Raw genomic sequence first — 14,256 nt, 5'->3', positions numbered from 1 at the left:
CGGATTCATATATGTATCTATAAATCTGGCTCTGATACCAGCCAGTGCCTCCCCAGCCATTGACCTCACCGCACGTCACTGATAGTACCTACGTATTAATGATGTGTAGCCAGGACAGCTCTTCTGAAAACTACTGTCCCAGCAAATAAATCTTCAAAAATCCAGTGATCAGAGCATCAGTCTTTCGCATTTGGAAAAGATCGGGAGGGAGATGTATCAAACCTTCAAGTGAAGAAGTTGCTTATAGCAACCAATCAGCTTCTAACTGTCATTTTATAGACTGGGCGGGCATATTTAAATGGTTCTTCTGGTCAGACATATCGTGATTGTGTATGCTTACCAAAATCAATACATTGGTCGGCCGGTCTATGTGTCGTTCTACCATGTACCCCACATTAGAAGATAATTGGTTACTATGGGAACTTATCTCTCTAGAAGGTTTGATACATCTCCCCCGTGAATGTGCATATGCATAAAACCTGCGCATAAAATCTGTCTTGCTAGTGTCCGCTTGCCGCAGCTGCATAAGGCAAGAGATCATTGTGAACGGATTCCTGGATGCCTCTGTAAATCATTTCATAAAGTAATCTTACTTATTCAATTTATATTTTTATATACAGTATATACAAACACAATGCATAATGCAAAGTGACATCAAAATAATATAAAAGGATCTGCAGACACACGAGGGGGATCTAAAAATATCCCACTCCCCTGTGCATCCTACTATCTTACACCAACTGGAAACAGCAGTGTTATGCAATCTGTTCCTGATAGGGATCTAATGCTGTAGATATTTCTGATAACTCCTCTGATCACACGTTAATAGACCTGTTCGATTATATTTACCAACGTAGGTATTTTATTAAATGGGATATTCTTCAATATTGACTCAGCAATGCATCAATAATTGACAACTATTTCTACTGTGAAAGTAATTTTCGGTGGTAGGTTTATACCACCGTTATACTGTGTACATTACACAATCAATGTAGGCCCTAATACCCTTGTGCAGGACAGTGCTGTATTGTTGTAAAGAGAACAATGGGATATTAAGAGAACAAAAAATAAACACAGAAAAAACAATTTGAGGTGATCCTTTATGTGTAATAAATAGTACACTATCACTACCATGCATCTACAAGCAGCACAAATGAAATTCAGTAACAATTTTAGACTTGTTAAAATGTGAAAAACCTCAGCGCCTCTCACCTTTATAACTTGCTTAATGCCACCAATGGAGGCATTCATTAAAGATTTGATTCTGTCTGCTTCATTAATGTAATCTGTGTATCTAACACACATAAAGAGGATGTGAGCCGGCAGCCCTGGGATCATATTCACTACAACACCTCGTGGTTTGAGATCTGTCACAATGGAAAATAGAGGGTCATATAACACAGTGAATCCAAAAACACATTCACATCCAGAGTGGTTGCGGTGCAATTTAGATAAAATTTCCTGCTTAGCATTAGCAACAGAAGATACAGTATAATGTTGGCCAGTACCAACAAAACATGCATTGACTGTTAACACCATCATCTAGAAAATGTCTATATAGCAACCAAAAAAGTTATGAAAATGTTGCATATTATTGGATACATTTGTAAGCCTGTATCAATAATATTGTCTCACAACTGGGTCTTGTGCTAGATTCATACTACTAAATGATAGAATTAAAAACACACTATTGTTCAAAACCTTATATTAAATCACATACATGACTAAATTAACTTGAACTGTGAGCCCCACCCCTAACCTTCATCTAGTGCCTAACTCGGAGGTTCCTAAAATCGGTCCTCAAGGAATCCTAACAGTCCAGGTTGTAAGGATATCCATGCTTGACCACAGGTGACTTAATTAGTGCCTCAGTCAATTTGATTCAACCATCTGTGCTCAACCATGGATATCTCTAAAAACCTAAACTGTTGGGGTGAATTGAGGACCGTGTGTCACAACCAGGCACTAGGGACACCTCTGTGGAGGTCAATAACCGGGGGGTAAGATGGTAGAGCAGTAACTGACGGGGGTGACAGTGAAAATGTCTTCCGATTGCAGCCAAACCCAGGTTTGGGCCCTTTGGACATGTACCTGGGAGTGGCAGAAGACAGGAATATAATACTAGAAAATAACACTGAGAATTACTTAAAGCTATTGTAATACTGGAGATTACTAGTAATGAGACAAACTGAGATTTAGTAGAAATGGGATGGCACTGGGAAACACTGGAAATGGAGTGGTACTGGAAATGCTGGAAATGAACCAGACACAGGCTTGCTCTGGGAGGCATGGGAGATCTTAAGACTAACTTGCTGTATTCAAACATAGAAATGTGGACACAGGAGTATAATGAGAATTGCTAGAAATCCAGGCGCTGACTTGTACTGAGAAACACAGAGAAATGTGGAGACAGGCATGTACAGGGAATTGCTAGAAATCCAGCCACTGACTTGCACTGATAACCACAAGAAAAAAGCAGGACATGTAACACAAGAAAATCAGCAAGACAAGGGGTACTCAGAATACTGGTAATCAGTTACAGCTGAAACATGTAACACAGGAAGAGAGCTGGACAGCACAACTGAATTCAGCATGAGAGAACATACATTAACACAGGGATTCAGCAAGAAAAGCTGAACTGCATACTGCAGAGAGAATCACTGGAAGTTGAAAACAACAGGGAGCCTGGAGTAAAGTAAAAGTACTCAGTCACTGGAACACTGATGACTTGAAGTAAATGAGGAAATTAAGTTGATCGGGCAAATTCCTGTTCCTGGAGTCAGACCTAAATACCCCTAGGCAGTTGGTCATTGGATCAGAGGATCAGCTGAGTGACCGCAGGACTACCATTGGGAGAGACTCGTCAAGTGATATAGACCAACATGGCTGCGCTTCCATCCCCGCTACCACAGGAACCAGGACGCGCGCACGGAAACCCTAACAGACCCTGGGGAGTATACTCACCTCCACTGCCAGCGACTGAACACCTAAAGCCCAAGGACGCCGGCGCAGAGGTGAGTAGCGGCCGATCCCAGGCCGCATCCTGACAACGCGTTTGGGAACCTCTGGCCTGACCCTATTCCCCCCCAACAGTCTAACCCTAACCTCTTTCTTGTAGAGATGTGTGGGTTTGATTCTTATCGTCAAATCATTGCGAGTTCGGATTTCTCTTATTGGCTATCCAAAACACGTGACAGCCGGATAGCCAATATGATGCCGTTTTTGAGATCCTAACATATCCGAGTAAATCCGAACTGCACATCTCTAATTTCTAGTGCCTAACCCTAATGTCAACATTCTGACTATGGCCCATATCCAATTAGCCACGGGAAATTACCACGGCTAAATAGCTCGCTCAGGGCTATCCAATTAGCCCCGAAGTCGGCCTGACAACAACACATCAGGGTTTTTTTTTTCAGGACCTGATGTGTCCCGAAAAATAATCCACGATAAGTGCCGTTTTTTTGCCCAAAAAAGGGTGAGAACACATAGGTCTGCGAGCTTATCGCGGCTCCTATGTGTTAACGGGCAAACTATCCTATTATATTGCCGAAAATAATAGAATAGGGAGAAAAAAAAATATCGGTGAAAAGCGGGTATAATCTGCAAAACATCCCGGGTTTTCGACGATCGCAGGGATCAATTAGCGCCCGAACAGTGTCAACATTTCACATGTCGCCCTATTGATTACATCGTGGTTATAGAAAGCCAGTGCTAGGTTCAGTGGAAAATTAATATCTTCCTTACTAGTGACCACCGCAGCCATTGACGGGCTTCTCCGTGGTCCTATCCGTCGTCACTCTAGAAAAAGGTGCTTAGTATTCTTTCATCCATCACATAATAAGCTGTTGTTATTCGCCATCAGGATCTGCAGTATTAATTCCCTCCACAAATGACATTTTGTAATATACATCTTTCCTATTCTTTCACTTTCACCATATAACAATCATCTTACATACCCAGGATTAGATTACTTATGAGTTTTGATTCATCTTCTGGTGTGAACTCCAGCATTCCCAAATAATCCTTAAAAACACTTGAGATATTGGTTTGGTTCTCTGTGGAATTATACACTGGTTAGATACAATGATAAAAAAGAACTTCAGTGGTATATACTATAACATTTTCCTGCATGACATCCAATGCAATTGTGAGGTCTCTACAATATATATACCTGTATCCATGGTTCTTGTCAGAGCTTTGATCTGATCTTGCAGTTTCTTGATAATCCTGTCCTTTTTATCTACTTGTTCCTCAAAATCCTAGTGAACAAAATAAAGTTCTAACTGTATATAAACAATTTAAAATGTCAATGTGATGCTTGGGTTTCACTGGTATATCATTTCCCTTAATGAAGAGTTACACACCTTCTTTAATTTAATATATATTGTAGCTGTTGCATTATTGCTCTATTATACATAACCTCACATCTCTTAGTTTAGAGTTGTAGGGCTAAATTTACTATGCAGCGCTTTTCAAAGCAACCGCTTCTTCAGCCATTTTGGCCGCTGGATTTAATGGGGCAATTATATTTTATACAAAACCAGGTCTGTTTTTATATTAAATATAAATGCCCCTTTAAATATAGCAGCTAAACCACTGAAGACTTGGCGGCTTTAAAAAGTGCTCCACAGTATATTTATCCCGTAATGTGTTAGAGTTATCAATTGCTTTACAGTTGCCTTGCTTTATTTGTATGGATTTGTTCTGTATTTTTTCGTGGGCTTACCCAGAGGGATATGATCAGAGAGACCTGAAAATTATAAAATGATAGTATGTCTATTGCAATAACGGGTGTATCTTGCCTTATTTGTAAAGTTGCTAATAAAGTAAAAAAGTATAGAAGCCTAGGCATTACACTATAAACTGATACCTGGGGCAAATTTGCAAAGTGGAGTGTTTGCAAAACCATAGGGATTTACGTATTTTCCTGGTGGTTTTGCATCCTGACAATTTACGAAGGTGAAAACCGCCTCAAAATCATAAACAAAAAAAGCTAATATATGCCATCCTGATTTTTTCCCATTACAAGAATATAAACCACCAGATTTGCCAAGCTGCTGATTTTTATATCACCCCCAAAAATTAGTCACCTCTGATAGGCGTGGGGTTTTTGTGTTTAAAAATGGGTCTGCTCAACAGGGTGGCGTTTGGAAACTGATAGGCATCGGTTGTGGGTTCAGAATAGAAGGTCAAACAACCTTTAGTAAATACTGTGATTTTGAGCATGGACCCACCGTTGATCCACAGCAGATGCCATTGGTTTCTGGCAAACCTGCAGCTTAGTAAATAGATGTTAGATGTGTTCTGTTGCATGGGACAAGCATTGAGTATGGTAGTTTAATAAACTGAGTAGGCTCTGCTTTATCAGCTCAGCAACCATTGTAGTCATAGTACAGTCACAGTCTGTCTACCCTTGAAAATATTTGTACTGCAATTACATAATTTACTGCCAAAAACCAGTTCTTGCTGACACACTGCTTAGTAATGCATGGTGTGGTGCATGTTTTGTGCACATTAACAGTGTTGTTATTTTGTAACCTTTTTAATGACAACTACATATTGCATGGATGAGATACTTTTACTTTTGGTAAATGTAGTATTGGTTGGGCCGTGTTGTCTGTAAGCTGCACAATGAGATGGCAGTGCTCTGCAACAGGCGACCCCAGGGCCAACAGTGGGCTGCTAAGCCTTCACCTGGGGCCCCCTGGTCTCACATGCTTTTATTTAACGCTTTAGACCCCAATGAGCCTCCCAATCTCCCCAACTCTTATTACAGTGAGTGAGGATGCTGAGAGAGATTTATGGACAGTGGGAAGTCAGAGAGGCATTTTAGAGTTAACTAAGTGCTAAAGGGCAAATTGGGTTATTTTAGCTGTACAGTCATTGTGGGAGGTGTCTCATGACATCAATGTGTCTAATTCCAGGCATGCCACAGGAGGGGAAGGTGGGTTGGCCAACTGACTGTAGCAGTGGCGCCGCCCACAATTTATTGAACTGGGTAGCGCATAGCCGGGTGAGCACTCTGTTTCTGACTCCTCTCAGGGGTGGAGTTACTCGATTGACGGGGTCATAAAGGACTGTGTGTAGGGCCATGGCGGAGGAAGAACTCACTCCCCCTCCAAATTCAACTAACGAAACGCAGTTCCGCCACAAACCAGCCCACTCTAATACTGGCGTGTCCCGGAGTAGGTGGGGACCATCTAAACCTCGGAGCCCCTACCTCGGGGCCTGGTACAGGTGTCCCCTTATCCCCCCTTTCACTAGGCCTGATGATGGTACAGATGTGTCCACATATATCTAGCCTACTTGCGCCCTTCTCGTCAACCATGCTGTGGCGTGACTCTGTAGCGCTGAGCGTCTTTTCATGCAACTCTTACCCTTAAAATGCATCTTATCCACACAGCGATGTGAATAGGAAACACAAGCAGCTTCTGCTGAGTAAAATGATATGCAGCATACCTATATTTTGTGTTGTGACTGCGGCTGTATCTGCATGCAAAATGCTACGTTAACAGCCGCTGACACTGTAATGTAGCATTTCACTTGCAGATTTAGCCGCAGTCGCACACAGAATACAGGCATGCCACAAATCATTCTTTTTTTACATTTTATTAAAGATTCGCATCAAATCACATACATCAGATACACCGCATATCATTTAATCAGCAGAATCTGGGTGTGTGTCCCATTTGCACCGCTTTGCGATTAAGATACATTTTAAGGGAAAAAGTCACACGGTGACTTATGCGTTATGTGTAACGCGACTTTTATCACAAGGAGGAGAGATGTATGTGGGCACATCTGTAATTCATCATGCTTGCCGTTGTACTGTTAGCGGGTGCAAACTGCTGTAAGTAGCATTTTACACTTGCCGACATCAAGGCACGTCTTCCAGGATCCCCACAATGTTTGTTGACATTTTGATTGTCGACAAGCACACTACATCCCTCTTTTGCATTATGTAAATCTGACATACAAAACTACAAGAAGACACAAAGGGGATGATGCAAAGTTGAACATAAGTCGTCCATAATTGCTCCCGCATTGCGGGCACGAAACTAGACATGCGTATCTGCATGCATATGTATACATAGATGGATTTTATGCTTCAGCCAGAATGTCCTATCTGTATCATTGGTTTGATACTTGTTATCATTATGAATGTTTAATCGCACCAGCCCTATCCAGAAGATCCCTCTGTAAGCTGGTGTATTTACACTGATGGCCATTGCTCCATAGCCCGCAATTCCGGAAACACATTTATTATATACCAAGGAAAAAGTTGGTGTTGCCCATTCTATTGTTCTACTGACTTTTGTAAACTGAATGCAAACATTTTATTGCTTGTATGGAGACCAACTTTTTCCACTGCGCTAGTTATTATTAATGTCTTTTCATTCATATTTCCAGACAAATTTTACTCAATACCTGGCTGTCCATTTGATTGTGTTCCTTCAAAAGAATATCGTTCTCCTGAGTTTGTTGGATTGTGCCATTTAGTTCTTCTTTCTCACGTAGTCCTGTCTTCCTCTTCTGGGGTCTAAAGAAAGGGGGTCATTGTCATGCTATGTTTGTCTGAGTAAAACAAGTAATTAAAATATAAATCTGGTTGTAATATTAAAAAAGTCTGAAGAGATTTTTTAACTTGTGTTAGGCGTTCAAGTTACTTGATGGTCCCTAGAAATCCTGCACACTGCAGCCACTGCCCTGGCTGCTCTTACACATTCCCGCCGTTAGTGCATTGTCCACGACCTGTCTGAGAGAAAACCTTGTCCTTCCCCCAGCCCCCTCTTTTCAGTGAATAAGTTGCTCACTGACAACGTTCTACCAGCGATAATGTGCAGAAACATGCAAAGCAGCACGAGGTGCGTGGAAAGCGTTGGGGAACATGCTGGATAACCTGAAGACCGGAATCAAGATAGGTAACATTTTGAGACTGTGTTTTACCTTATTAGACTATACAAGTGTAATATTTGTCAAAAAGACTTCATGCAACCTGCTACTACATGCTCCTTCCTCTCTATCTACCCCATCTGTGTCACACCTGTTTGTCTGCCCCGCCTCTTTAGAATGTAAGCTCTCACGAGCAGGGCCCTCTACCCTCTTGTGCTTCTCCTTAGTTATACTTTCATCTACTCCATACTCCTCACTCGGGCACCTAACACTTGGGGCCGTATTCAATTAGGTGCGAAAAGCCGTTTTCTGCGATAAAGTATCGCGAGTGACGTCATTTCACTATACGAAAAGTTTCCTCCGTATTCAATTCCAGAGACTTTTCGCTGGTGCGAAACTCAATGCAATGGAACCAGCGAAAAAGTTTCGCCTATGTTTTGGGGTGCAAACTTCAGAAAACCCCCCTGCACCCTTGGGACAGTCCCCCAAAGGTAAACTGCGTCATAACAAGTTTAAAAAATACTTTAGATCACCCCAAAGAAGTACTTTAATTTTGTGGGGGTGAAAAAGTCCAAAGTTGGGGGACAAATTTAAAAACTAGTGAAATAGACTCCAGGGGGGTCCCCAAGTATGCCCCAGGTGTTTTTAAGTTTGCAGGTGCTTGCTGAAGGTGCGTTTTTAAAAACTTCACTTTTGCGATTTTTAACCATACTTGCACCCATTTTCATGTACCCCAAATGTGCTGGGACTACTTATTTTCGAAAAAAAAAACCTGCTAAATGCTATTCTTCACCACTTGTGCAAAGATGCTAATTAGCAGCTATTGAGAGCATTTAAGAACTCCAAATACCTTCAGCAGGGCTATTCGGGGGTATCTATAGTGATCCCCAATGTCAGTGCATCTTTTTTTTGGGGGGGGGGGGGGAGGGGGGTCAGGCTGATTTCCCCAAATCTGACAGAACTTTTCTCCAGGTTCGAATTTGCCGGGTCCCGTTATCGGCGACTTCTAATTGAATACGGGAATAAGCGGGGATGAGCGCAATACTTTTGCGCATGGAAAACCAGCGATGTCGGCGAAAAGTCTGGCATGCGAAAAGTACGGGACTTGTCGCATCTAATTGAATATGCCCCTAAGCCCTGTTGCTTATTTGAGTGTTATGATCGCTAATGCATCAATGTGTATAAACCATGTCCTTGTCCTGCACTGTATTGTACTGTAAGTCACTGGTTTCTTGTTCACTTACTTGTCTATGTACGTTGTAAGGTGCTGCTGAACACTTGTGGCGCCATATAAATAAAGGATAATAATAATGATAACTGTGTGGAATTTGTATATTCTCCGTGTGCTCGCGTGGGTTTCCTCCGGGTGCTCCGGTTTCCTCCCACACTCCAAAAATATACAGGTAGGTTAACTGGCTCCCAACAAACTTACCCCTAGTGTGTATGTGTGTGTGCATGTGATAGGGAACATAGATTGTGAGCTCCACTGGGGCAGGGACGGATGTGAATGGCCGAATATTCTCTGTACAGCGCTGTGGAATATGTGTGCGCTATATAAATAACTGGTAATAAATAAATAATGATGTAACATTTTGAAAATGGGTTTGTTATTAAGTTGTAAAGCACCTCTGGTCATGAAGGGGTTATAGATCTTTTATCCACAACACTTATGAAATATATCTAGCTAGCCAGGTATTTGTTATTATATTAGTAAGCAGACATACATGCAGTATGTGTGTGTGTATAAAGAGCACAGGGAGGAACACAGAGGGAGTGTGTTACATTGTGTAGTAAATAACTTACTTCTGTAAGATGTCTTCCTCTTCCAGATACTTGTGATTAGGTATTTTCTCTCCTTTGTCTGCAATCATGTTATGTAACGCATATGTAAAGAAGAGTAATGGGAGATAATAAATGTGTCATCATGGAATGACAAGTCACAAACAATCCACAGGCACAAACAATATGTGTCCCCAGAATGACAGAATGGAAGATATCCAAAGAGCAGATGAAGTTCACCAGCTACAATAGTGATACGGGTAATTGTCTGGGCATGTTTACACTGTATGCAGACGAAACTTATCTTACAAAACATATTTCACAGCCACTGAGGCACAACCAATACATATAAACAGGGCTGTCATACTGGTGTCACACAAGCAGATATGTGATGCCTCACAGAGCACTGGGTCATTGTTTGGGCTCAGAGACCCCTTCACCTGAGGACAGACATATTTTCACTGAATTATTAAATGTACTTTATTTTACAGTACTTAACTGAAAATGAAATCGTACAGACAAGGCTGTAGCGAGGAGTGTGTGACTGGTGCCACCCATTTCCAGCTTTCGGGGGGCCATGGGAGGCTACATAGAATGGCGCAGGCTGCAACCTTAAGACGTGCCCGTTGCCCATCTTCCTGCGATCGGCGCTTGATGCGTTATGTCATGATGCCATATGCGCCGGGGGCAAGGTGCTTCAGCACATGGCACGGTTGCCAAACAGGTTAGAGGGCGCTGGCTGCAGCTTCTGTCTAATCACTGACAGATTGCCGGGTTGCTAGCTGCAGGGTCCAGGCGCACTGCTTCTTCCAACGAACAAGTAGAGGAGCCCAGACTCAGCAAAATAACGTGTGGCGCTTTTCCCTTGCATCAGATTCCCAGCAGTGCCCTTTAGGATGTTCCGGGCGTCCAGCTGAATAGCTGCGCCATTTTTACTGTACATCCCCTTACCACGGCCAAGTGCGACATTGCCTGGGTTAAGGTTAGTAATTTAGTTTCTCCAAAACCCTGACCAGTTATTTATTGAGAGGAATCTGCAGGTCTTATTATAAAATAATTTATGTGTCCAATAAATGTGTTCTATTATATGTCATTATTTTCACTATGTGACATGGGCCATACCAGATGGTGGAAATAATGATATATAATAGACACATTTATAGGACACATAAAATATAATGTTATAATCAGATAGTCGCCACCTGCAGATTCATCTCAAATAATAACAGTTCACAATAAGGGTTAGCAACCAAAAATGCAATTATTTCTTAAGTAAAAATTAAGTAAAAATCTACATTGTCGACATCTTTACATTGTGACTGTGCATTTCTTTCACTCTATAGAATCTATGTATTAATCTCGGCACTGCTGTGCTGTGTATTTTAATTTTGAATTAAGATATCTCTGCTATGTACTAAATAGTACTAACTGTTGTGTCTGCGAGTTAAATTTACAGCATCATGGGGAAGTCTTTCATATTTGTGAAAGATTCCGCCGCAGAACTTGACAGTGCACATACACTACCGTTCAAAAGTTTGGGGTCACCCAGACAATTTCATATTTTACATGAAAACTGACTTTTATTTATTAAATGAGTTGCAAACTTAATAGAACATATAGTCAAGACATTGGCAAGGTTAGAAATAATGATTTCTATTTGAAATAATAATTATGTCCTTCAAATTTTGCTTTCGTCAAAGAATGCTCCTTTTGCAGCAAGTACAGCATTGCAGACCTTTGGCATTCTAGCTGCTAATTGTTGAGGTAATCTGAAGAAATTTCACCCTATGCTTCCTGTAGCACCTCCCACAAGTTGGATTGGCTTGATGGGCACTTCTTGCGTACCATACAGTAAAGCTGCTCCCACAACAGCTCAATGGGGTTGGTGACTGCGTCGGCCACTCCATTACAGACAGAATACCAGCTGCCTGCTTCTTCCCTAAATAGTTCTTGCATAATTTGGAGGTGTGCTTTGGGTCATTCTCCTGTTGGAGGAGGAAATTGGCTTCAATCAAGCGCTGTCCATAGGGTATGGTATGGCGTTGCAAAATGGAGTGATAGCCTTCCTTATTCAAAATCCCTTTTACCTTGTACAAATCTCCCACTTTACCAACACCAAAGCAGCCCCAGACCATCACATTACCTCCACCATGCTTGACAGATGGCATCAGGCACTCTTCCAGCATCTTTTCACCAGTCTCAGATATGGCTTTTTTTTTGCCACTCTGCCTAGAAGGCCAGCAGCCCGGAGTCTCCTCTTCACTGTAGACGTCGACACCGGCATTTTGCGGGTACCATTTAATGAAGCTGCCAGTTGAGGACTTGTGAGGCATCTATTTCTCAAACTAGAGACTCTAATGTACTTGTTTTCTTGCATAGTTGTGCAGCGGGGCCTCCCACTTCTCTTTCTACTCTGGTTAGAGCCTGTTTGTGCTGTTCTCTGAAGAGAGTAGTACACACCTTTGTAGGAAATGTTCAGTTTCTTGGCAATTTCTCGCATGGAATAGCTTTCATTTCTAAGAACAAGAATAGACTGTCGAGTTTCACATGAAAGTTCTCTTTTCTGGCCATTTGGAGAGTATAATCGAACCCACAAATGTGATGCTCCAGATACTCAACTAGCTCAAAGGAAGACCAGTTTTATAGCTCTCTAACGAGCAAACCCGTTTTTAGCTGTGCTAACATAATTGCACAAGGGTTTTCAAGGGTTTTCTAATCATCCATTAGTCTTCTAACGCGCTTAGCAAACACAATGTACCATTAGAACACTGAAGTGATGGTTGCTGGAAATGGGCCTCTATACACCTATCTAGATATTCCTTTAAAAACCAGACGTTTGCAGCTAGTATATTAATTTACCACATTAACAATGTATAGAGTGTATTTCTGATTAATTTAATGTTATCTTCATTTAAAAAAAACTGTGCTTTTCTTTCAAAAATAAGGAAATTTCTAAGTGACCCCAAACTTTTGAACGGTAGTGTACGTGCGTTGTCAGATTCCGGAGCTGGCTTGCCAGAATTCAGTAAGGGGGGGAAGGGTGCCATAACATAGGCATGCGCCAAGCACCATAGCTCCCTACTGCCACCCTCTGGTCTTAAGCAAAAGGAAAGGGTCTATCATGAAAGCAATAGGCAGCTATTTCATTTTTCTGTTTTTTTTTTAGTATTTTTAAGCACTCCTGTAAATAATATCTGTATGAATCATGAGCTGTGATGTCAGTACTGACAATAAGTAGGTTCTTATGTCATCACTTCAGTATTTATTAGGAATATGTGTATATTATAAAAATAATAATTTTGGGGAGGCTTGTAAAGGTACAAGTAAGGATATTTATTACTCAACAGGATAGGTGATATTGCAAACAGGTGGAACAAGGACAGCAAGTGTAAGGAAATCTAATCTCACCTGGCATTTTCATACTCTGCTCATAAAGACAGCCCTGTAGATCCATATTTTCTTTCTCAAGATCAGAAATCTGAGCACTGAGAGACTCTATAACCTGGCAGGCAAACAAAAAGAATGTATAAATATATATTATATATATATATATATATATATAATATATACATATCTCTATCTATCTATCTATCTATCTATCTATCTATCTATCTATCTATCTATCTATGCGCCCTTAACCCACTCAACAAATTGACCATACAGTACCACCAATGTTTGGGACCTTTACATCTCACCACCATTCCCTTTTGTTTGTGAAGAATAGCGCACAGGATAAGACTGTAACGTAACACTTTCCTACTCATAACTAGCAGAACTAACGTTGTCCATTACTCCAGGACCACATTATTTACTATTTCAAAAAACATTGCATAATTTCTTACAGCCATCCACTCAGCATTGCACAATGGACCTGATCCAGACCCGCTCGCTAAGGCGCTCTCACTCGCTGTGAGCGGTTTTCGCCCATCTGCGCATGCATATAATTCGCAGTGCGCGTGCGCAAGCCATTCATTGCAATCTGATTTTGGTAGCTCGTAAGCCACTATCAGGTCACTGCTTTGAGTGACAGAATATGCCGTTTGTGGGTGGTAACAGGGGAAGGTGCAAGTTAACGGGGGAGTGGTGTTGCGAACGCAGTTGTGTGCCCGCCAAAACGCAGTTTAAAGGGCGTGCATAATTAGCAAAGTAGCGTCATTGTACACGTGACCTGCATGTATTTAAGCCCGCACTGATTGCAGGCGGGGAAAGGCTACCTCAAGGGCTGCGAGCAGCTCCGATGGCTCACGATGGCCTCGATTAATCATTCATTTCCCAGAGATGACATGTGTTGCGAGTGACAAGGGAGCATCTTCAGACACTTGCGAGCGCACTTTGCCGCAGTTTGCAAACACACAGTGGGAGTCCTAACGCGACGCAGTGTGAGCGTTTAATTTACATATCCGGATCCTTTTTGCCAGCGAGCGATCGCATCTTGCGAGCGGGTCTGAATCAGGTCCAATATCTTACAGCCATCCAATCAGCATTGCACAATTTCTTACAGCCATCCAATCATCATTTTCTATAGACTACCCTTATTGCTGAGGTGTTGGATTGGTTGAATTGACCAATGATCAAACACCA

The 14,256-nt window shown here is 41.7% G+C and overlaps 1 protein-coding gene across 1 annotated transcript in view; it reads right to left on the bottom strand.

Annotated features, from left to right (window-relative positions):
• LOC148451024 (unconventional myosin-Vc-like) overlaps positions 1–14,256 on the bottom strand; it is a gene marked incomplete at its 5' end in the record, with an annotated part of 73,978 nt that overhangs the window by 33,285 nt on the left and 26,437 nt on the right. Inside the window, 6 exons of the mRNA XM_088462359.1 lie at positions 1,213–1,367; positions 3,960–4,058; positions 4,175–4,262; positions 7,432–7,543; positions 9,700–9,757; positions 13,084–13,177. Coding sequence (XP_088318485.1) covers positions 1,213–1,367; positions 3,960–4,058; positions 4,175–4,262; positions 7,432–7,543; positions 9,700–9,757; positions 13,084–13,177 — 606 coding nt within the window. The remainder of the gene's footprint in view (positions 1–1,212; positions 1,368–3,959; positions 4,059–4,174; positions 4,263–7,431; positions 7,544–9,699; positions 9,758–13,083; positions 13,178–14,256) is intronic.

Source organism: Taudactylus pleione, unplaced genomic scaffold (assembly GCF_031769625.1).
Source record: "Taudactylus pleione unplaced genomic scaffold, aTauple2 ptg001207l, whole genome shotgun sequence".
NCBI classification, from domain to species: Eukaryota; Metazoa; Chordata; class Amphibia; order Anura; family Myobatrachidae; genus Taudactylus; species Taudactylus pleione.
Note: the sequence above shows the minus strand (reverse complement) of the source record. Positions and strands in the feature narration are given on the sequence as shown.